The sequence below is a fragment of the Echeneis naucrates genome, chromosome 18, assembly GCF_900963305.1.
Source record: "Echeneis naucrates chromosome 18, fEcheNa1.1, whole genome shotgun sequence".
In the NCBI taxonomy this organism is placed as follows: Eukaryota; Metazoa; Chordata; class Actinopteri; order Carangiformes; family Echeneidae; genus Echeneis; species Echeneis naucrates.
This window is the reverse complement of record NC_042528.1, coordinates 11,792,972-11,816,993: the sequence shown is the minus strand read 5'-3', so window position 1 is coordinate 11,816,993 and position 24,022 is coordinate 11,792,972. Positions and strand designations below refer to the sequence as shown.

General features: G+C 39.6%; 1 protein-coding gene across 2 annotated transcripts in view; it reads left to right on the top strand.

Annotated features, from left to right (window-relative positions):
- Positions 1 to 23,281, top strand: part of LOC115058694 (mitogen-activated protein kinase kinase kinase 11) — a 53,623-nt gene extending 30,342 nt beyond the window's left edge. Inside the window, exons 4-11 of one of the 2 annotated variants that reach the window (XR_003842130.1) lie at positions 259 to 434; positions 1,941 to 2,187; positions 7,511 to 7,627; positions 11,401 to 11,572; positions 11,667 to 11,779; positions 11,960 to 12,571; positions 14,822 to 15,475; positions 16,030 to 23,281. Coding sequence is in view for 1 of the 2 variants with exons in the window: in XM_029526148.1 (XP_029382008.1) it covers positions 259 to 434; positions 1,941 to 2,187; positions 7,511 to 7,627; positions 11,401 to 11,572; positions 11,667 to 11,779; positions 11,960 to 12,571; positions 14,822 to 15,423 (2,039 nt within the window). In the remaining variant the exon portion in view is untranslated. Of the gene's footprint in view, positions 1 to 258; positions 435 to 1,940; positions 2,188 to 7,510; positions 7,628 to 11,400; positions 11,573 to 11,666; positions 11,780 to 11,959; positions 12,572 to 14,821 lie in introns of both variants that reach the window. The other variant, XM_029526148.1, reaches the window with a different exon arrangement.
- The last annotated feature ends 741 nt before the right edge of the window (positions 23,282 to 24,022 follow it).

The following is a 24,022-nucleotide window of genomic DNA, read 5'->3' as shown; positions in this document are numbered from 1 at the left end:
TTACATATAGAGCAGGGCTACGCCAAGCTCTTTATAAAATGATTTAAAGAGACCCAACAGATCCCCCATGAGCAAGCACTTGGCGACAGTGTCAAGGAAAAACTTCCTTTAAGAGGCCGAAACCTCAGGCCCCCTTGGCCTTCTAGTGTATGATCACCAAAGTTTTCACACCCAAAAGATTCCAGCTGTATATATATACGTATATAATGCTGTGGTGGGGAGCTTGCCGTCTAATGACATCTGCTGTATGTTGGACAGAGTGCTGGGACCAGGACCCCCACCGCAGACCCAATTTCAGCTCCATCCTAGCTCAGCTGACCGCCCTGGAGCAGCAGGTGAAGGAAGAGATGCCACAGGACTCCTTCCACTCCTTGCAGGAGGACTGGAAACTAGAGATTCAGGATATGTTTGATGAGCTCCGGGCTAAAGAAAAGGTAAGACACCACAACAGAGTTGATTCACCTCATGTAAAGATCTTTCTAAAAACTGTTGTTCAGTTCTTATACTTTGTAGCTCTGGCACTTACTGTAAATGAAACATTTTTTTTTTTTCCAGCTAATGCTACATCCACACTACAACAACAGCCGAAAATGCATATTTCATCACCATAAATATACACTTGGCGTGCATGTGCTGATGTAAGCAGGAAGCAGATTATTTATGCTGCCTTTTTGTAAAGACTTTTGTGAACTTAAAACACAATTTAAGTCCGTATCAGCTCCTAGCAAAATTAAAAAAAAAAAAAAAAAAAAATCTATGTAAGTTCAATACCCATGTTACTTTCAACACTGCTGATGTTACATAGATGGCACCAGAGCAAAACATGTCTGTGTTAATATATCAAAATATAAATTGTGTCACGCAAAAAATGTTTTTATGCAGTATATTGTGTATACAGCTCATAATCCATGATGACACATTATTTATTTAATAATATTTATTTAAATGTATGTTTATTCATTTTAAACAAATATTTTTCTTTTCTGGGAAAGTGGTTTCAGACTTTGGACTGTAGTGTATATAATATCAACATACACTGACAGAGTTCGAAATGAATATATACAATATGGAAATTCAATATACATGTATTACATGTGTGTTTCGGAGAGAGTGTCTACGTGTGTCATTGTTCTCAAAAACCTAAATTTTTGCTCATCCAGATGATAACCTGGAGTCAGTAGCATTTCCAAAAGCCTCAAAAACAAGACAAAAAGAAGAAACTTTTACTTAGCACACTATCACACACACATAGCCTTGTATTATCAGAGAAAAAATTTGGTAGCTGACTGTTGTATCTATTCAACAAAAGCAAAACAGCTGATGTGTTCATCAAAGTTAATTTAATTAAAAGATGAATCGAGGTTTATAGCCCTAGATGCGATTTTGCCTCAAAGAAAAGACATAAAGTTACTCATATCAAACTTGATTTAAATTGAAATGCTTGATAAGATATTGTAAATAAATATGAATAGTAGCAGTTTTTTTCTTCAAGCATTGCACTAATATGATATTTAATCCCAATTGAGAGAGAAGTAATTTAGCTCAAGAAACATTTTTTCCAAAACATCTTTGTTTTGGATGTTATTTTTTCTCAGAACTTGTTTTCAATTTCATTGGTGTTTAAAGGAAGATCCCTGGAGGATTAGCTCATATTCTGAAACATGCCCAGTGCTGCCAACAAACTAATCTGTGGGACATCAGATAAAATTTCGGCACTGGATTGTCTCACCGCTGATACGGATGAAAGGTTTCATTGTAACCAATCTCTAAAGCTTTTCAGCTTCTCAAATCACTCAGGAGGAGATGAGAGTATACAGGTCACCCACTAAGCAGACGGCCCAGCCCAAGGGCTAGATACTGAACCCTGTATTGCTCTTGGTGGCTTACCTGCAAACCTGCACAACTTTAGTTCTGCTGATAAAAAACATCTCCTCCATCAGGAGCTGCGATGCCGTGAGGAGGAGCTGAAGCGCGCGGCTCTGGAGCAGAAGTCCCACGAAGAGTTCCTGCGGCAGCGTGAGCAGCAGCTGGCCCAGTGGGAGCAGGATGTGTTTGAACGTGAGCTCAGCCTCCTCATCCTCCACCTGAACCAGAACCAGGAGAAACCCAACGTTAAAAAGAGGAAAGGCACCTTCAAGAAGCACAAACTCAAGTGCAAGAATGGCGAGAAGATCAGCATGCCCCAAGGTTGGTTCGTTGGAAGTGTTTTTGAGAGCTGTTGTGTCACAAATCAACTAATAACTCAGACAACAGAAATCCCATTTCAATAACCTCTTCTGGCTCAGAAGCAACGAAAACAGAGAAGAGGAAGTGAAGCAGGGAGTATTGTGGTGCAACTGTAAGTTTGTTGCAAGGCCGTTATTATTAGTGCTGGACTCATGCTGGAGTCATGTATCTCATGTAGCTTTGAATTTTTGGCTCATGTTTTCATCCCAGAACGTCTCAATTCCTCAAAATTATCTTTCACATTTTATTTTGAAAAGCACCTGAGACAACATCCAAAGTTAGACAAAAGCATTGACCCTGAAAAGTTCACAAGTCACAAAGCCTGCTGTAGTTCTCATACACGTTTCAGTGTGTGTGAGTGTGTTATGGGCTGAGCAAGCATGCATAAATACGTTGTGTGTGTCTGTGTGTTTGTATGCGTGTCTGTGGGAGTGTATGTGTGTGTTGTGGTCTGGCCTTTCCCAGCAGCGACAGGGCAGTGATGTGGTGGTGGGGGTTTGATGAGAGGGGAGAGTGAGCCAACCACGCCTCAATACTTCCTGTTCATGGATATACTCTTAGCTGAGTTCTTGTGCTCTCCCTCCTCTTTTTCCCATTTCTTTTTAGTTGCCCTTCCCTCCCTCACCTTTTTTCTCCACTCCCCTTGTGTTTTTATTTTCCTTTGGTCCAACTCCCTTCTCTGTTTTCTCCAGTTCTTTCCATAAATACTGTTATTGTTATTGTCTTTTCCTTCACCATTGCTTTTACCATGTATGCTTTATCCCATAGCATACATCCATTAGAATAAGTCACTTTTTTAAAGGTCTCATGTTGTTAAAAGTGAGATTTCTAAGCGAGTATCAAGGAGAAAGCAGCACAGTCCATATTGAGAAACTTATCTAGCTTAGCAAAATAGTATCAATGTCAATTAAGATGAAGTAGCTAATTCCATTAGCTGCTTGCTGTGGAGCCTTAGTGTTGAAACGTGCAGCTGAAATATGAAGTCTTAATAACATGAATCATATTAAAGTTGTAAATATAAATGATTCATCAGTCCTCCCCTTTACCAGTGCTCACTTGGTTCTGCATGTAATGATGTCAGTCAAGAAGTCATTTAAGAATATCATTCAGTGCATCTTAGAGAAATCATATATGAAAGGGAAGGAATTAATGAATGACTACAAATGGCAGATGCAATGCATGTTAATTTGAGAAAATAGGAGGCATGAATAAATCATATGAAAGAATATTTTTTTTGCCTTCAAACATAATCATAGAAGGAGAGTAAGATGTTAATAGATCATAAATTAAGAAGATGACTATCATGATAAATGTCCTGTTTCGCTCCCTCCCACGCTCTGCTCCTAATGGATACACAATAGTTTGGGAAAATTAAGCATTTTATAACAATAATCACTTGTTTCCAGTGTGAAATGTTTCTTTTTTTTTTTCTTTTTTTTTTTTTTACTGTTGGCAGCCCAGCAGCCCATGCTTGTTATATCCATGAAGGCAAGGAGCCATCTTTGTGTACTGACAGAATGAGCTTTCCATCTGTATAGTAAGCTAGGCAGCTGTAAGGCAAGCTAGCCAGAGTCGTCTCTGGCTAGCTTGCCTTACAAGGGTAATAATGCTTCTGGCAATTAAAAATTGTTTTATACAAAATGCTTGATAACACTGCTTAACAAATGTGCCCATTGTATTTTTAGTCCATTAAATGCAGTTTGGTGATGGCAAAGCATTAATTTTATCCAATAGATGGGGGGTAAATATGTACTTTGTCTGAAATGAAAATGAAGCTTGGGTTCCTGGAAAATAGTTGCTTATTCTTCTTAAGAATAAGCAATTATTATTCTTCTTATTCTTATTAAATTACTTTCTGATTTATTGGAAAAAATGTCAATACCAGTCCATGGGAGCTGGTCAGAGCTGGATGAACTGATGTGTGATAAGCCAAATTTTTCTGAGTTTAATGTTTTGGTAGATCTTGTTACCTCTGAGTATCCACCCTGTACCCTTTCATTGTCCTTTAAGAGACAGAATTTCAGCGTTTGGAGACACGGTGTCATGCAACTAACCACTGAAGTCAGATGCATTAAAAAAAACCTTTGTTTCTAGTCCAGGGCTTTTTTTCCATATAAACATACAGTACAGGCCAAAAGTTTGGTCACACCTTCTCATTCAAATGAATAGGAAAGTGTGTCCAAACTTTTGGCCTGTACTGTAGATTTCAAAAAATGGGTTTTTCCAGTGGTTTATCATAAATGGTATCACTGGGACATTCATTCCAATAATGGGAGTGTTCATCCTTAAAATCCGTAAATCTGTTTCTGCCTTTGTCATAGGTGCCTTTTAGTTGTGTTTTTATGTTTACAATTGAATGGAGTATTGACAGTCAAACAGGAATATTGGATAAGCAGGTCAGTACTCTTGCTAATGAAGTGAGTTGCAGTAAAGCAGGTTTATCTCAGTTCACCAATTAAATTACTGAATGAGACTGAATGAACGGCTTTCATTAGAAGCAGTATACATTTAGAGATTTGAGTAACTTCAATTATAACAATGAAAGCTAAATAAAATTCTGGTGGTAACCCATTAAAGCAAATGACATGTTTGCATTGATTGATGGGAGATTTATGGAGTTTAGATTGAGGTGGAATATAAAGATCATCATGCTCCTCCTGAGAAAGCAGGATTGGATTGCATGCATTACCCCTGTATGTAAAGCTAACCCTCTCAGAAATCTCCACAGAACTTGTAATGGATTTAACATAGCTTATACTCAGATATTTTCTAATATTTAAAAAGGCTGAATTTATTCAGATTAGTAGCAACCAAAATAGTTTTATCTGATGCATAACTTAAAAGCCAATCGTAGAAGACCGTGAGCATTCATTACTGGCTTCTAAATTGCAAAAAATTAATCTAATCGTTCTTTTGTTTGACCTGTCACAGCTCTGTGATCTGAGAGTAATTCAAGTAATTCATATCATGCAGAGGAAAGAAACAAATGAAATCTCTTGCTGGGGAGTTTGCAATCCATCAAGCATCCTCAACAGAACAATTTCTAGGTCATTTCTTTAATGCACTAGATACCAGGCATTCTCCTCATGACTCAGTAACCATCTGTTACGACAGCAAAATCAGATAATTCAAGTATTTTGTTAGTCAAGTAGTTATAGAAGCGTCAAATCCGTTTCTTTGGGGATTCATTAAGCTTTCTGATTCTGATTCTGATTGTGTCCATGTGCAGAAAGAAAATCTGTGCATGCAAAAATCTATGTTAAAGGCTTTAGTTGGTATCATTCCACCACAAATTCTTGCGGTAAGAATGTGAAATATTCAAAGTATATTCAGTCCTATATACTCTTCATTGCTTTGCATCAATGCCTTTCTTCCAGTCACCTACAGCAGACTGGAATACTAGGTGATGCAAATTCAGAAATGTTTCCATGAATGTGGGGAAATTATGGTTAACCTCAACAAATTGATCAGTACTCCACTATTAAATATAAGTCCCATTTGTTCAAAACATGGAGTTTGTCATAGTTTAGTCTCAGATAGCCCGACCTAGACCGTTCTCCACGCTGTGCCCTTGCTGGTATATGTTGTTTAAAGTCAAGTTTTAATAGCAACGAATTAGAAATAATTTCATCTGTCAACATAATCCTGGTTCCTTCCATGCATTTGATATTGTCCTGCCACCACTCCTTGTCTGCAGTGTCAGTGGATCCCTTTTTTCGATCCACATGGTTTGGTGGTAAGGGAAGATTTGGTAGCTTCTTCCTCTCTTGGTAATCTTTAAATTGGCACTATTGAAACGCCACACAGGGCTGTGTTTCTTTCTCAGTGTATCCATCCATGTCACTGTATTTGCCATTGCCCAGCAGACAGGGTGCAGTCTGCAGTTCACTGAATAGCCACTTGCTTTTGACAGTGTTATGTAAAGAACCTTGAATAACTCAAAAACTTCAGTGACCTTTCCTGCATGTATAATTTGTGTCCCTCAATGGAATAAAGTTGTAGGAACTAGGGCTATTACTACTGTCCATGATATTGTGAGATCAAAACCTTGCTGTGAGAGAGAGAGAGAGAGGGAGAAGGAGAGAAGTCATCACCTGGTTATTTAATAGTTAATTGTCAACATTTCATCATGAACACACAATTTAATTGTCCATGAAAAAAGTGTCAAAATGTTTGTCTAGCTGTGAATTATTATTAGGTTTCAGAAGTCCTAAATTGGAAATAATTACAGCATCTCTCCAAAGCTAATTGTTCATTTCCCGATTAATAGCATAAAATATATCATGATATTGTCAGTAAATATTACACATTTCACTCCTCTTCCAGCTACAGTTGTGTGGATATTGTGGTGAAAACATGATCAAGTGATCAAGCTAAGTAAAAGTCAGACTAATGATGTAGACAATCACCCAAGGACTGAACTAAAACGTGCTTCAAAAGTCGAGGGTCTGAACAGAACTGTGCATTCGGAGAAGCACAACACTCCATTTATTTTTCTTCAGTGCTTCTTTTTATGTGTTTAACTAAATTTATATCATCAGCACCACCACCACCACAGAAACCCTAACCATGTAAACATGCCCACCAAAAATAGCTAATACGAGTGGAGACTTTGTTTTCACTATTTTCTGCAATTTTCCTTCCTGTCTAATGGAACTACGTTCTTGAACTACTGTATCACTACACACAAGTGCACCCACGCTTATCTCTTTCTGTCTCAACAGCTGAGACGGTGAGTTGAGTCTTGGCTGCTTCTCTTAACCTGGGCAGTGCTGATCTGAATCTGAATCTGCATCTTGCATAACCTCACATCAGATAACCCCAATTAGCACTTAAAATCTGTTATTATGCAATCTTTTACATCCTTTCATGAATTTCAGAAGGAAAAAAAAATATTTCAGACTAAGTGAACATTATTTAAGAGCGGATTAAGCAGTTTGAATGCCTAATTCAATGAATTTACACATAATTTATTCGAAACAAATAATTTTCATGGCATCAATGATTAAGTCACAAATTCACAAAAATATTCATAGTTTTTTCCTCCTGATATCAATTGATCTTTGTAGCTTGTATTTGGCAGACTTAGGTAGTTGGAATTTGTCAGATGCCAGTTACTAGCTAGATGTTCACAGTCAAATATAGCACAGCAATTTGCAATCTAAATGTAAAGAAATGGATTTTCAACACAATAAAGAAGCTGAAAAGGTTTTAAGATCTTCAAAATCAGTGTTGGTGATGGTCTTGCTGGTTATATATGTCTATGTCTATGTGTGTGTTCCAGATTTCATCCATAAAATTACAGTCCAAGCCTCCCCAGGCCCGGAAAAGAGGCGCAACTCTCCTGATCTGGGTTCAGGCTCCTCACCTTCCTTCCCCCCACGTTTACGGGCAATCCAACGTGAGTGCATTCACTTCTACTTCACACATGGGCTTGTGTTTCCAGAGACATTTAGAATTCCAAAAAAATTGTTATCTCTGGCCCTCTTGGATGCAAGCTCACAATTTACATCTCTCAGTTTCCAATGCTCACTTTCATGTGCTCTCAACCACCCACTTATCTTCTTTGTCTTCCCCTGTTTCCCTGCGGGCCCCCCTCTTGCTCTCTCTGCCCCTCCCTGGCTTACTGTTCTCTCACACACACACCCTTTTCCCTTTTCAATAGTCTGTTCCAGTCTAAATATTATCTGACTTCCTCTGAGTGGCTCAGCACTTCTCCACAGCCTTTGTCCACTGCAGCCCTCTTCTGCTCCCCCTGTCTGCAATTGGCCTGAGTCTGCAGTAGGGGGAGCCATTGAGCTGTATTTTTCCAAGCAGAAAGTCTACAGTTTTATATGCATGAAGCAGCTACAGTGCGGTTGACTGAATTAAAAATAAGCTAGGTGGAATTCATTGCTCCAGGAGAAGGGGTTGAGAAGGGTTTCAGCAGCGGCAGAGATTTAGAACACTCCTCTGCTTGTCAGGCTGTTAGACAAACAAGATTGCTTCCCTTCGAAGGGAAATTGTAGGCAGTAGGTCACAGGGCGTTTTTACCAAACCCAAAAGGAAATTTGTGGCGCAGCAACAGGCAGTGAACAGGATTTTTCTAAACAATTACCACCGAGGGTTCATATAAAAGCACAAATTGTGGTGAAACGTTTATCTGCAAAAGTGGTTAGTAAATCCAAAACATCTGGCAGCTTCATTTATTCATTAAATAGAGGAATGGTTTTCTTTACCTCCTAATGACTCTCCTTAATGGCTATCACCAGGCCACGAGTGTGCTTGTCATTAAAATGTGTTTAGTGGATATTAATGCTTACTCTCTCAGTAGCAGGCAGTGATTTATTGCTGGGCCCTTTCAAACTTGTGTCTAAAAAGCTGCCAAAATTACTGCTTTAAGTCAACAAAAACCCAGGAAGGTTTTTCTTATGAATAATACAAATTAGTATTGCAAATAACAATAATACACACACAATGTCTTTTTTTTGTTGTTTCTTATCAAAGTTTGCTGAATTTGATCAAAACATAATAGTTTTGAACAATGGGATTGGAATAGTTTCATTTCAGTATAACAGATTATGGATATGGCTGAAAATCATGTAAAAAAAAACAAAACAAAACAAACAACCTCCAGTTCCAGTAGCTGATGCCTCTACATTTTATGCTACATGCTTGTTTGAATATAAATGCAGTCTGTTTAAGTCATGGTAGCAGTGTAGCTCAAGGGATGGCATTGTCGGTTGGCCAACCCACCACTTTGGCATGGAATGGGAGGAAATTTGGGACAGATGTCCTCAAAGAATGACTTCTGCTGACATTGGTCTTTCCCTGGCCTTTCCTTTACCTCCGCCCTCAAGATAGCTTCTTCATCCAGTTAATCTTATAATTTACTTGAAAGTAAGTTGTCCCAAAAATTTGAGACCACTTCCACTGGAGAAATTATTTATCTACCACCATCGGGTCATCAGTTTAACTTTTCGTTTTGGTATATGGTTGATGACAAATAAATAGTTTTCAGAGCTAATTCGCTATTGTGTAAGCGTCGCAACACATTAAAAATCTATCTTATCATTTGCATGTTGGTATAGCCCCTGTAAGCTAACCCCTATTAGCATGCTTACATTAGCTTGGCTTAAAGTGCTGCCATGCCTGCTATCAATACATCCCAGAACTGGCAGAAATATAGCAGTAAAGGATTGTCATCTTGCCTATTCTAGATAAAAGAAGTGCTAACGTGAACATGATTAGTAGAAGAGATGGGTGACAATAGCAGACATTGAGGGAAAAAGGAAGGGGAATTCTTTTTTCCCCCCAAGCCACTGTTTGGTCTTGATAAATTAGAAACCGTGACACGGCCAACTGACTTCTGTACTTGCCCTGAAAAACAATGTGTAGCGGAGCATGAGCCAGGTTTCCAATGTAGCAGAGGCCAAATAAAATAAAACAACTGGTACATTTGAGGAACATATTCAACTCTCTGAAGCTGAACTGAATTGACCTGCACCACTGGGAATAAGCAGCACCACAACCCAGTGAAACTAAGTAGCAGCTCTAAAACAGTGTTGTCATAACAAGAGCATCATGACATGTATATACTACACCTACCTAGATACCTTGATAAAAAGTGGTACTGAAATTATGCCACAGCAAAAACCTTATCACATCAGTAAAAACATTGACGTGGCAGTTGACAGGATATGAAACTTGCAATTCTTTCTTTAACTTAGGCTGGTGTTTCAATGTTTATATCAGGTTTCAGCGTGATAGCACCTGTAAATTAAAAACACATAGTGGGAGAACCTCTCCTCATTAGTTTCTATTTTTAAATCTAATGTGACTAGACATAAAATTTGAAAATTTGCTCAGTATGGCGCAGACCTCTATCAAGGACATACAGTGTATCGAGTCCATTGTGTTCAGTCTACCTCAGTGCATTACACTAGGGTGCAGGCTAATAAATCAAGGTTTGAGCGTCATTACCACAAAGTGCCAGACTGTTAATGTCATTCATGTTTATTAATTATTTAATATCCAAAAAAACTGTACATTATATGCTTTCTGTATTATTATTATTATTTATTTTCATGCACATCAGTGTATTGACAGTGAATGAGTACAATTCTACCATTTATTACTGATCACTACAGTTATCAGGGTCATATTGGTACTAAAACTTTTACATTGTATCTAATCTGCTCAGGTTTATGTAGTTTTTATTTTTATTTCTTGCAACCAGACGTCACTTATTGAAGAGAATTAAATTAGACTGAAGATGCTTAATCGGTGGAGACCTGAGTCTGAGCAGTGCTAATCAAGTGTGATTTCATTTATACCATATGTGGTGTTAAACTGCATAGAAGTCTGATTTATAGCAGCTTATGGTTAATGTTGAGCAGATGATGCTGAATGACCTTAAAATTGCATTTTATGTAATGACCCCGGGGGAGTTAAAGAAAAGTCAGAATGTATTGAACTCTAGGTAAAAACTAGCGTAATTTTCACTTGATTCATTAGCTAAGTAAACCTCTTCTTAATGAGTATCTAGTGTCAATCTGTAGTATCAGATTTTCTGCAATACAAAATAGACCATAAAGCGGCGTATGCTTTAGTTGGTAAGAGCATTCTATTTACTGTGCATCATATAAAGTCTTCTTGAAATGTTTCATTTGTGCCCATGTTCTGCTTTTGTGTCTTGCTTTGATTTAACATGCTGGTTGCGACTTTGACAAGACTCCATAAAGATTTTTGCGGCCTGTGATTGACTTTTGTGTGTTGGATGGAGTGACAGGAAGCCAAACACCTATATATGCAGCACATGTAGTAGATCACTGCTGGTTGTTTACACTGATTGTGTACACAAGCTAGTTGTGGACGGGGGTTAGGGGTTTTTGGCTCCTTGTCACCCCTCCTGCTCTGTGAACAACTTGGAGTTTACCCATGAGACCAACTCCACACGGTGAGACAGTATTAACACATTTTAAGAGGAAATCAGGAGGTATTGAAGTGTCATGAATTCTGGCTTTAGCTGGATTCAGTTAAATGTCCCTGTGTTGGAGATAAATGTGGTTCTAACCTAGCTGTTTGTGAAAGGTGCTTTTTAAATATGCTTACCTCAGCTAGGTAGCATGCACCGTGATGTTTTTGAGCTAATGTTAATTTCCACATGTTATTTTCTTTTATTTTCATCTGCAGTCAGTCCCAGTGACAACAGCAAGACTTTTGGGCTGAGCCCAGTTTGGCCCCTAGAGGCTGCTTCTCTCAAACAAGCTAATGGAGACCTGCGGTTGGGCCCACACTGGAGGCCTCAGAGCCCAAAAAGTCCCAAAAGCCCTAAAGTCCTGCGCCTTAGTCCCCAGGAAAGCAGGTACAATAGGAATTTCTTTTTCTTTCAATGTCAAGATTTAAAAGTTACATTTAAAATTTTTTTTTTTTTAATTTCTTGTCATTTTCCGTTGCAGTCTCTCGATGAGAGCGAAGCTGCTGGAATCAGACAGCAATGAGAATGGGGAGTCCAAGGATGACTTTGAGGAGTACAGACCCTGCACCCCAACCCCTCCTCCTGCACAGAACGGTATCTGACACCCTCCATCACCATCCTAATTGTCCGACGCGTCTTCCATTAGCCAACATTATATTTCACACTGGCATGAAAGTGAATTATAAATAGAGGCTAAATGAATAATTAATACATTGAATGTTCTTTTTACTGCTTCTGTCTTTCTAAAACTTTAAAAGAAAACTCTCTCTTCAGGATCCTCAGTGAAGGACAGCATGCGGCTTCCTCTACCTCAGGGAGACTCGGGCAGTGAGGAAGGGGGTTCCTCCCCTGCTGGCTCACCCAGGCCTGAGAGGGGCTCCTTTGGTGGCCTATTTAAGAGCACCCACCGGGCATTACTTGGTGGTGGCTCCCTCCTGGCCTCCATAGGACTGGGTCGCTGCCTTGATATGCCCCCAAGGGTGCCTCCTCGAACTAACCCCCCTCCCTTAGAGGACCGCACCACCCTAGAACTGGAGATCTCCTCCCCTAAACCCCTAATTTCAGAACCCCCAGTAGTTGATGATCTCATCACCTTCTCCATCTCTGAGCCACTTCCCAGACCATTCTTGGACTTAGCTCTGCAGTGCCAAGAACTTAAGCCCTTGCCCCTGACTCCACCGCCACCAAATCCCCGTGAGAGTAGTCGTCACCGCACACCACACAGTCCACAGACTCCCAGGACCCCCGCGCACCAGGAAAAGGCCAGCGAAGGTGAATGGATGCCTAGTTCCCATTCTAGTAATGGGGAGCTGGGCTGTGAGGCCTGGGATCACAGAGTAGACAGGAGGAGGAGGTCCAACGAAGGCCTGCACACCACTCAGCTGGGTGAGTCTGAATCAGTTTCTCATGTAAATGACATTTCATCAATTTTAAAAATCGGTAATCTGGTCAGCAGGAGCAATAGTAACACATGGCTGGAGCATTAAAAATGGTGCACTTGATGTGAATGAAGGGTGGGACTTAAAAGGCAGCAGGGTATGAGATGTATTATGGAAGTGCAGGAAATCCAGTGGTTTTTGAGTGCAACCCCTACTATGGGCTCAAATCTTATTTCATTGTAGTGACAGTGACAGAGACAGGAAGGTAGGAGGGGCAGCAAAGGGCCATGGGTCGGACTTGAACCCGGGCTGCAACAGTTAGGAATGAGCCTTAATGGTATATACAGTTGAATCACTTTCCCAAGCCAATTTAATCATTAAATTACAGTCTCATCTCCAGATTAGATCTATATTTTTATTCTCATGCAAAGGCAGTGACCATCTTTTAGTTGGTCCTATACTGAAACTGGATATGACTGCACCTGGAATGATGGACCTCCATTTTGCAAACTGTACCTTTTTTCTGAGCATGATCTTTCTGGCACAGTAGCAGGCTTCAGTGCTGCACAAGCTTTTTAATTTACATCAAAGCTTGTCGTCAGTGATTTGAATATCTCAGGTAACAGCTGGCCCTCCATACTTCACAGCTAATACTTCCTAAGCAAAGCTAGCATTCCATCTACCATTCTTTCCAAATCTTTTGAGACACAATTTTCTTTTGTTGCAAAGTTGGGGATGAATGCAGACCATCAGGCGGTGCAGCTGAGGCCGCACAACCTCAAAGTCTCAAATTAAAAATTTCCTGTAATCTGTTTTTGACTTCACTGACACCGCAGAGTCTCTCTGGCTGCCTCGACTGGGGCTTGGGGAGTCTGACTGCAGCTCTGCATTGCATCATGGGTGTTATTTACACTGCAGTTTGAGCTGAGGTTCATGTTATATGCAAAGGATACATACATAACAAAAATTCAAGAGGGCTTAGTGCTTATTTACTTCTATTTCTATCATATCATGTTTGGTTTTAATTCAAGCATCATGCTAAATAGGCATGATCTGCATACTAGCAGCAGTCCCTGGTACAGTACATGTTTTTCACAAAGACTAATATGCATTTCTTAGAAGCACTGACATTTTATAGCTGTAATGACGAAGACTTGAGTATTGGTTGTTTTGGGAACGAGTGGGCTTTACGAGGGCTTTAAGAGTGCCCCCTGGTATCATTTCATGCTCTATATCTGGTCCGTTTGTCTCACAAAGCTTCTGATTCTCCACAGAGTGGTTCTTACAGCTCTGCCCCCATATACGGAGCAGACAAAATGTCCAAGATCTCGCAAACCGCATGCGGTCGTTACGTTGGGCACGCTGAGGCGAAAAGCCACACATAATTAAACAGCAAGTGTTTTAGCTAAACATGTTATTATGTTAATTGAGTGTGATGACTCAGACTAGGATGCAGAGACAGACTGCCACAAGGCTGCTGGCTGTGAATGGCTGCTTGAAAGAGAGATGAATTCACTGGGTTCCTCCACTGGCGTTTTCGTCTGCTCTCATGTGACTCCTGATTGCTCTTTCTTGTCAGCTGAATAGCTTAGCATGCTCAGAGAGTTTCTGTTGTCAATAATGGCATTTGGCAGACGCGTCACATTTGGAAACAGCAAATGTTCATTCAAGCTGATTTACTCTGAGTTTAATGTTCTTGTCAGAGTTAATTTACACAAGTTTTCTCCTTGCAGCCTTGTCATCTAGTTACACAACACTATGTTATACTTACTGTCGACAAATTGTGCCAAAGTTCATTACTTTTTGAAATAGTGATATATAACTCTCATGTTTCCAGTTGGATCAGCTACACCAGGAATCTGATTGGACAGGAAATACATCAAAGAATGCCAGAGCAAATCTAAAGCTGTTTGAATATGAATTAAAACCTCTTCAAGAAACAAAGAAGAGGAAAGGGTGATAAAGATGTCTAATCATTTGAATATTTATCTTTTGCATCATCCTTGTCTTAAATGGTGGGATTAGTCCATGGACTTAACTAGAGAGAACAGTTGTTTAAAAGCTTCCCGTACTCCAAGAAAATATACAGGCGTGGACTTATAACCATGGGGACTTGGACTAACCCTAAAAAATATGTTTCACAGTTGAAATATGAGAAAATAACTGTAGTCTTTGACTCTCACTCACTACGATATTAATTGTATTTGTAAATGGCTGGAATGCCCATTCAATATTTTTCTTTTTCTTCTTTTTTTAGGTTTGGACCTGCCTTTGTGCCAAGACACACAGGAATCAGATCACAAGCTTGTAGTGCCCAACTTTCTCAACCCCAACCCTGCCCTCTGGAGCCCAAAAACCCGGCGCCTGGAGGTCAGCGTCATCCCCCGGCCTCGACCATCTCCCATCCGACCCCGCATTGACCCCTGGAGCTTCATCTCAGCAGGCGGTGGGAACACAGGTGGAGGCCGCAGCCCTAACCGTACAGACTGCAACCCTTTAAGCTACCAGCCCTCACCTACCAACCCATTCACCAACTGTGACCCGTTCCCATCCCCAGACTGTGATCCATTTGCCTTAAAAGCTGACCCCTCAAACAACTCGGACACAGCATCACCCTTTGACCCTTTTTTGGCTCCCTTTCCCACATCCCGCTCTGCCCCGTGCTCCACCAACGGCTCACCTACATTGCCCTCTTACCGCATAGCACCTCTCAACCCGGCTGACTCACCCTTGATCGACCTGGGCTGGGCAGCCTGCAGCAAACCCCTGGATGGCACCAAAGAGAGAGCTCACCCCCGCAGGACACTGGGGCTCAAGCCATTTAAGTCCCCGACGCAGCTCAGAGATGACAGGTTCTAAACCCGGCCTTGCCTGTGGCAAGAGGCTGAGTCTCACTTATGGATGTTCAAAAGTGAGTTTGTTTTCACAGGAGTACAGTCCAGGATCATTTCTATTACAATGTCCTATATCTTAAAGGAGAGGATTGGATTGTGGTATAGTCACCTACGAACCAAAAAATGGTGCCCATTTCATCTTCCTTGCCTATCTTTGATTCTCTATTGCTTTGAAGGAGCAGAACACAGATCTATAGTCCCATCTTCACAGTTTATCAGACTGCTCACATCACCTGCTTTCATCTCCCCCTACCTTTGAAGCATTGTGATAATGCAGAGGTAGATAAGGTGACTCGCACAGCTTCATCTGCCTCTACCTCTCTGCAGACTGAAAGCATCGGGGACAATGGAAAATTGGAGTGCCTTATTTTGTGAAGTGTTTTTAATATATATCTTTTCAAGGTGCCTTGAATGTTTAATCTGTTGTGTAGGGAAAATGCTATGAATTTGGCTTAAATTTGCAAATCAGTTTAACATTGCTGTGGAAAATGTCGTCTAGACACACGCGTGCACATGCGTCTAGACTCAATGTTCACAGGAAGCTTACAGTTTGTTTTTTTTTTTTAAACAGTGTTTGCCTGTTGCATTTTGGGAGAAAACAGCGGATGTGAAATCCAAGACAAAACTAAGACCCAAGCATTCCACTTGGAAACAGATAACATTCCTTACACATTCCAAGGAAAATGCCAGAGTTTGGACAGATTCATTGGGCTGGCAGGCAAAAGAGCACAGGGAGCAAGATGGGGGGGGCCATCTGCATTCCCTTCATATGCCAAAGAATGCCACTGTGACAGAGCTGGGACAAAGAGTCTCTACAAAGTTGTTTTTACCTCTGCAGAGCGTCAGACGGGTGGGTTTACCACACTGGACAATACCCAGAGAGTTGAGACAAGTCAATAACAGTATTTAAAGATAACTTTAATGTGCTTTACTATGCTTATTTGACATCTTTGTCACTATCCTGGCTGTTTTATCATCAACCATCTGATGCTTTAGGAGGGTTCAACCAAAAATTAGTATTGGCAACTGGCAAACATATAGAGTACATAGAAATAGATGCTTTGTTGAATACTTCGCTTGTACAATCCACCAGAGCAGGAGTTAACTTGCAAAGCCAGCCGACAATTTCACAAGGCCTTTGATCGCGAAACCTCCAGATGTTGAACTCAAAAAACTACTGTTCTGGTTTTGAAAATGTTGTATCTCTTCAAAATTGATCCACAATTTTCTTTTTCTAAAACAAACGACCACATCGATTGGTTTTAACATTAGCATCAGCCTGATTTTCATGTCCAACTACAATTTAATATCCGTCTGATAAGTCATTGGATTCCAACATCTTTCTGTTATTACATGGAGATTTGGTGTCAACTAGCTGGCTAGCTTAGTACAAAGACTGGTATCCTTGGAAGCTTTATTGATTTATTTTTTTTTTGATAAAATCATTACCTTCATCACTTAATCCAGTCTTTGTGGTGATCTTAGCTAACCATCCTCTGAGAGACATGAGAGTGATATTAATCTTCTCATCTACTCATATTACACCCACAACAAGGTGCCGATAGATCATGCAATAATCATTGTTAAATGTTTCAGAAGCTTGTGAGATGTATGCTGGCTTTGCAAAACCAGAGAGCAGCAGCAGTAGCAGAGCTTCTACTCCTCGCCCTCCTCCTCACAAAATCCATCTTTAACCATTTTGACAGTTTTCATTTTGACCAACAGATCTGTTAGAATTCTCTTAATAACTGTTATGTCATGTTGAAGTACAGCTGAAAAATTCCAGGATTGAGCTAAAACACAGAAAACAAAAATCACTACAGAGAAATATCAGATGCCAACAGCTCAACTGGTGACAAAACACTAGAGTAACATCTAAAAAACCTGCTCTTTGCTCTGCACTTTTGCTTCAGAAACAGCAAAAGTTGTTTTCAATACTAAATTTAAGATGTTTTTCCAAATGCACCATGAGAAATATACGAGGTGAGGCAAGTTGAGTGAAAGTGGCTACAGCAACAAATACATCACAAAAATAGCTCCTGGAATCGGTTGAACATCACGCATTGATGTTGATCCAGGACTGGTTTCTTTCAACATGGCAGTCAGCTGGTTGCCAATTACCAAAATTGGTGTTGGCCTAAGCATGTTAGCAACTGAAATGAGACCGTCTTGCACATGTTCACTGTGTCTTTACTTGAGCATTACAAGGTACAAATACTGATTGGCTTCATCGCTGACACTGTGTCATTGGAAGGCAGTGACAGCTTTGTTCTGATCAAGAGCAAAAACCTTGTGTCCCAAGGGGGAAAGCTGTGAGATTAGCCTAATAAGCCTACTGACAAATAGAGGAGGCTGATAGTGATAATTAGCCTCTTGATAAGGGCAGGGAACATTAACAAAGCATTCAGATATTTGGTTAATTAATTTGCTCCGACATCATGAAAATGCCCCGCATCCTCCTCACAAGGTATCAAGTCGTTCCTTGCATTGGTCTCAATTGAAGCCGGGTGCCTTTTTTAACATTAAGTTTCAGAAGCAGATTGAGCTGTCGCCATTTGCTTCTGTTCTATTTCCCTCCTTTGCCACGGGCTGCTAAGCTGTCGAGCGAATGAAATCTTCACTGTCAAGGCTCACTTTTTTCTATGTATTTCCCCCTCAGGTGATGTGAAATATAGCTGTCTTTCGCTCTTTCCTTCCTTCTATCTTTCTTTCTTTCTTTTTCCTCTTCCTCCTACTGCCCTGCTCTCTTCATCCCTGGAAACCTTTCTTGAGGGCAGTTTTGTCCTGAACACTTGCAGAGCATTCAGTTCAATAACAGCCAGGTTTCTGACCGTGAAAAAGAAATGGTATTTGTGCAAGTCCATTTACTCGGGAGAGCTAATTTAACAGAGTCAATTGAATTTGTTTGGAATTGCAACAAGAGCTTTATTAGATGTCTGTATTGCACATTAAAGTGTCTGTTCATCATCTACTGAACATCCAAGTGGTAACAACGGGAAACAGTGGTTCTTCAGTATGTTCCAAGCAAGCTAGATTTGACAGTCCTGTTTTGAATGGCCCCACTGAAAGCTGGCATGAAAGGCCTGCTGCTATAGAGGTAAAATGTCATGAATTGTATAAATGGACATAACACTTCATACTTTGTTTTGGAATTTAAGGTGCTTTTTTCTTTTCTTCCCCATACTACTGTGTAAACTTCTTGAAGTTATGACATATGAAATGGAATCTACCTTTTTAATATAAAGCTATAACCCTGAAAATGGGTTTGATTTCAACAACACGTGTACAGAGAAAAACAGCTGTGTGGGCTTACAAAGGTACACACATGAAGCGATCTAAGCAGGCAAATCTTCCTCCTTTGGATCTTTGAAATATTAATAGAATTCAACAGGGGGTTGCTATAATTTCAAAGTCGATATTTTCTTAATTTTTCCCTCAACTGGATGGATCTTGTAAATGAATACAGCTGTGAAGTAAGAGTACATTCAATATGCCACCTAAATAACTAACTCTGTTGCTTTAGATTGTGCCCTGGTTCAATCTCACTGGCAATCATCTGGACATAGTCATGTGGCTTCCTTTCATGGATGATGTTTAATATTGTTCTCACTACCAATATTTTACAGGCGTTGCAATGGATGAGTTATTCCTTCGCCTCTGACTCACAAGAGCAGTCCTCTGATAGTCATTAGCTCTTAGATAGATAGCTGTTATTGTCAACCCGAGTTTTGTGAGGCAAAGAAAAAAAAGGCACATGAAGGAAGTTCAGATGATTGAAATGTCTCTGAGATTATTTCTGTCACAAATTCACGGTTTGTGTCAAGTATCCACTTCAACCTGCCACTCATGTTCTGTCTCTATGTTCTCTTGGAGCTAGACCTTTAATTTTCCCACAGAACTGATGTTGAAAAGCATCGCCTGCCTCAAGGGTGCGCACACTGACTAGCTGACTACATAAAATATTACTTACAAAAACAGCAGTGAGTGTGCTTTGGACATGTGAAGGTATTTTAAGTGGTGACAAGCCTTCCTAATGCAAATAGGTCACAATAGTCGAATATGTGCTTATTTTTTATATAACAATTTGCTCCTATCTCCTAAGGCATAATAAGAATTTGACAAACCTTTATCTGCACATAAGTGGAACACATTTTGAGGTTTTATCTGGACAGGGACAACTGCTTCTTGGTTTTGCCCGCCAGATTTAGGAGCCATAGTGGTCACCTTGACAGCTGCTGACTCTCAATAGAGACTAGGGATATTTGTGATGGTCTGTTCTCCCAGGTATTGCATCGTCCATCATTGCAAATCAGCATGTCCACAGTACAAACTGACAGAATGGAAGTGAATTTTTTACGAGGAAAAAGTGGCATTTGGCCGGCCACCAGTGATTCCCTATCAGCTCCACAGAGGCAGACATGATTTGATGATTTATTTCAAAGTTTGAGCTCAGCCCATTGCCCCTAATCAGTGAATGGCAAATGGTCAATACGTTACATGAATATAAGCTAATGAAACACCGTGATGGAAGAACCCGATGCCCTTTCCCTCATCACACTAAGAGTCTGTGTGTGAGAGGTGGTTGTTTTTATTTCAGAGCTGAAAAATCACAGCCATTGTCCAGAAGTGGAGAAAAAAAAAACATGTTACAAGCTTGTCGGTTTCCAAGTGTAGCCTAATTCCACCATCCCCTGGGTTTACCAATGGATGCTTAATTAGGTTTTGTGAAATAATCACACTGATCGTCTGATGTATTCTAATTCAACTGTATACTTTGAAAGTAATAGATGCAAGCACAAGCCTGCCACAATCATAATTTCTAAATTAAAAGTTCACAGAGCTCATCTCCTTATAATGCTAATTATACAAATCCAAATAATATTGTGAATTAGATAATCCAAATAGAGCAAAAAGGAATTTAAATCTTCAAGTCCTTAAGCCATTGCTAATGTTAGTATGCTGACCAGCTACCACTCACTAACACCAGCAATAAAAGACAACAAGACAAACAAACAAAAAAAACTTTAAAAATGGCCCCATTCTGGATTGTTTAATCTTCACTCTTCATTTTAAATTTCTTTTCAGAGCTGTGTGGTTTACTAGCTTATCTGAAGACTCAACTGACTCAACACAATATCAATTTCCCTTCCCAACTAATATTAGCTAAAAATGGAAACTAGCCAGACCTATTTGTCACACAACTTTGTATTACCTGAATAATAAGATTACAACTTGATCTATTTAGGAACATTTTTGAGCTGTCTAAAAACATTTGGCAGCTAAGATTTTGCTTGTTTTAGGGGCCCATTGTATAAATCTTCCTTATTTCTTTTGTGAATCAGGACAAAAGCAGTAAAATATTGTGACTTTGGGCTACATTGTATTAAACAACATTGAGAGACTGAATCTTGTTCCTGAATGGCCCTCAGGAAAGAAATAAGAATCTTAGTTACTGCAGAGGAAATAAAAACCCCTGGCATTGTTTTAGCACCTGCAGTTTAGTAACAGAGCATAGTGTGCAAATACATAACCATTCATACTGATTATTTTAAGGAAGCTAGGAGTCGCGAGGGGATTGTATTATTGACTCACTGAAGTTGTGGTTAAAACATTTTCTCTCAATTGTGGTTAAGGCGAAAATTGAAAACAGATATTTCAAAGGTAGAAGGAAACTTTCTGAATACCCTTAAATTGTTTTTATTGATGAAACCTTACTTTGTTGGATCAGTGAACAGTAAATTTCGAAAAACAAAATCAAGACCTGACAAATCCTCTCCCCCCAGCCTTTTTTTTTTATTTAACCTTTGCTTACTTGTGTGTTCAATTATGTACATTTTACAAACATTTCTGTGCATCAGCTTCATTTTCACTCGTTTCACAGCCAAAGACACATTATTGGTTATTCAGGATCATATGAATCTTAAGCACCTGCCCAGGGCTTTGTTTGGCATTAACAGGCCGAGACAAAATGATCAAATATGACCTTTCATTTATTGTACTGCACAGGGATATAGTGGGGGGATGGAAAAATGCCATGCCTGTGGTGGTCACCACCAGGTGTGTTGCGCCAACGCTCAGTCTCAATATGTGAATATTATTACTCATTCTTTTCAATCTATGCATCCAAGGTCACCATCTGTTGCCCTCTTTTTCTACAACAACAAAACGTGAAAAGCATGAAAGGGAGACCAAACAGGTTTCTAAGAGCACAACTACAGCTCTCCGACAAAGCTGAAGGTAACATAACATAACATGGATCATCTATGAGGATATTAAGGCTGAGGGCCCAAACATATGTCCCCTCGTTCATTCAACAGCGTACAGCATGCCCTTGGTTGTGATTATTGTTCTGCCAAGCTATTGACACTTAATTACCTTTTGAGTTTTTTTCACTCTGTAGATTTCTGCTTTAGTCAGGAAAATTATTTTACTTAGTTCACGCAACTAAAAGGAACGTAATAGTAATAATCATTTTGGCAACTCTCCTACTACAGGTTAGGTTGAATGATCCAGAGCCAGACCTGAAAGCAATACATGTGCAATCTTTTCAAGCTTGGTGATGCAACTATCATTGAAGCGAGTTATTTTTCCTGCTTTAAAAATCAGGGCTGAGACGAATGCACCAGACTAACGTCTTCCAGGGGGTAGATACCGTTCAGGGTAAAACATTTGACTGTGGTTTTTTGGTGTTTAACGATAGATGGTCTCTCTCAGGTGCTCATGCTTTGGCTTAAATAACTGGACTCTAAATGATTCATAGAAGAAAATTTAAATGGTTTTGGATGGTACAAATCCCCATGACTCACTGGTCACATCTGTTTTATTCACGGCATCATGGTGCTTTAAAGGCTTTCTTTCTGACAGCTTCCTACCAGCAAGCTAAAGACATTTTAAAAAGTGTATAAATAGGAGAAAAATGGATATTTATAAATGGCCATCTTTTTACACACTGGATTAAAAATGTTTCTCTTTCTAGATGGCCATAGACACAGTCTACATTAGGATGATGGATTGATTGATTAATTGATTACTTCATATGAACAAAACTTTTTGATAGGTTTTCACTGGAGTATTAACAAATGCATGTATGGGTGCATCACAAGAGGCATTGTAACTTTACATTCCAGTTTTCCAACATGACCAAATCTGGATTAAAATGATTCCCAGTCATTTTTGTGTAGCAGAAAATTCAAGAGAATTGCCTGGTAGAGCTTGAAATCTTGTTTCTTTTGTGTGTAGCAAAAATGCCAAACCCAAATTACAGTCTAATGTGCCCTTGGGGCACCCATACTGAACTTAATGTGCATAAAACTGCTAGATGGAGATGAGGATTTTGTCACTACCTTAAAGTGGCTGACAAGGTTGACTTCCTCTTCCGTCTTTGTATCTATTTGCTTTTAATGTAATTGTTCCACATTCATTTCCATGTCTTTCTTTTTTGTTTGTTTTGTTGTTTTTTTTTTTTTTGTTTGTTTTATTACAACCTAGGTGATGTGATAACGCAAATATTGCATTGCCTCGGCCTCAATTTTTACATCTCTGAGAACTGCCTCTGCTCCTGTGAGTGAGAGGTTTTCGCAGTCGTCGGGCTTTGAAAATGTGTTATTATTGCATTTTTGTGAAATCTCGCACTGGGCTGGGCCTAATCAACTGTTTTTATTGTGTGTCGAGAGGATTTTTCCTGTATACAGATGTGAAAATGTTTTTATTTCTCTTGACTATTATAATGGGTTTTAACCTGTGGAAAAACAAACAAACAAACAAACAAAAAAAAGTGAAAAGCTTAAAAAGAGATAAGACCAAATAAAATATAACACTCCTGATGTGCCTGTAACCTTATTTATATCACAGCCCCAATTTGTTTTCTTGATCAGTTAATTCCTCCTGAAAAAGTTTGTTTTTTTTTTTTTTGTTTTTTTTCTTTTTTGTTTTTTTTTCGCAAGTGAAGTTAGTTAAGTGTAAATTATGGATAAAGTGTTCTGGAGTGCAGCTTTTTTGTTTTTATAAACTTTATGGCCACTTTCAAGAGGAACAATTAACATTACCACCTTGACATTGAATTTCACCTCCTTTATGCATTGACAGCTGCCATGGGTCTGGTTTAAGGGTTGGTTTGGGTCTCCTCTGTAATCTCAAAAGCCAGCCCAACTGCCTCCATCACAAAGTGTAGGCTTGTCATTGTTGATTATTATTGATTATTATTGATTATTACAAGTAAATACGTGTTTAACAGAAAAAAAAAAAACATTTAACAGTTTGAGTGTTGACCGAACTATTCATTCTGAGGAGGAGCCGTCATACCAGAAATGAGCAGGGTGAATTTGGTTTATGTCTGGTATGTAAAAATTATGGGATGCACTGACCCACTATCTAACATGTCCCGGGGCACCTGTCACAAGTAGTTGAGATAAAAGGTGGCACGTTCACAGCAGGAAGCCAGGCTGATTGGTTAAGGGGCCTTACTTCTGGTGGAAAAATAACCCTGTTGTGAAAATCTGCATTTTAAATTTAATGTAGGAATTTCACTTCAGTGCTTTTCACCACCCACCCGCGTATGCTTTTAA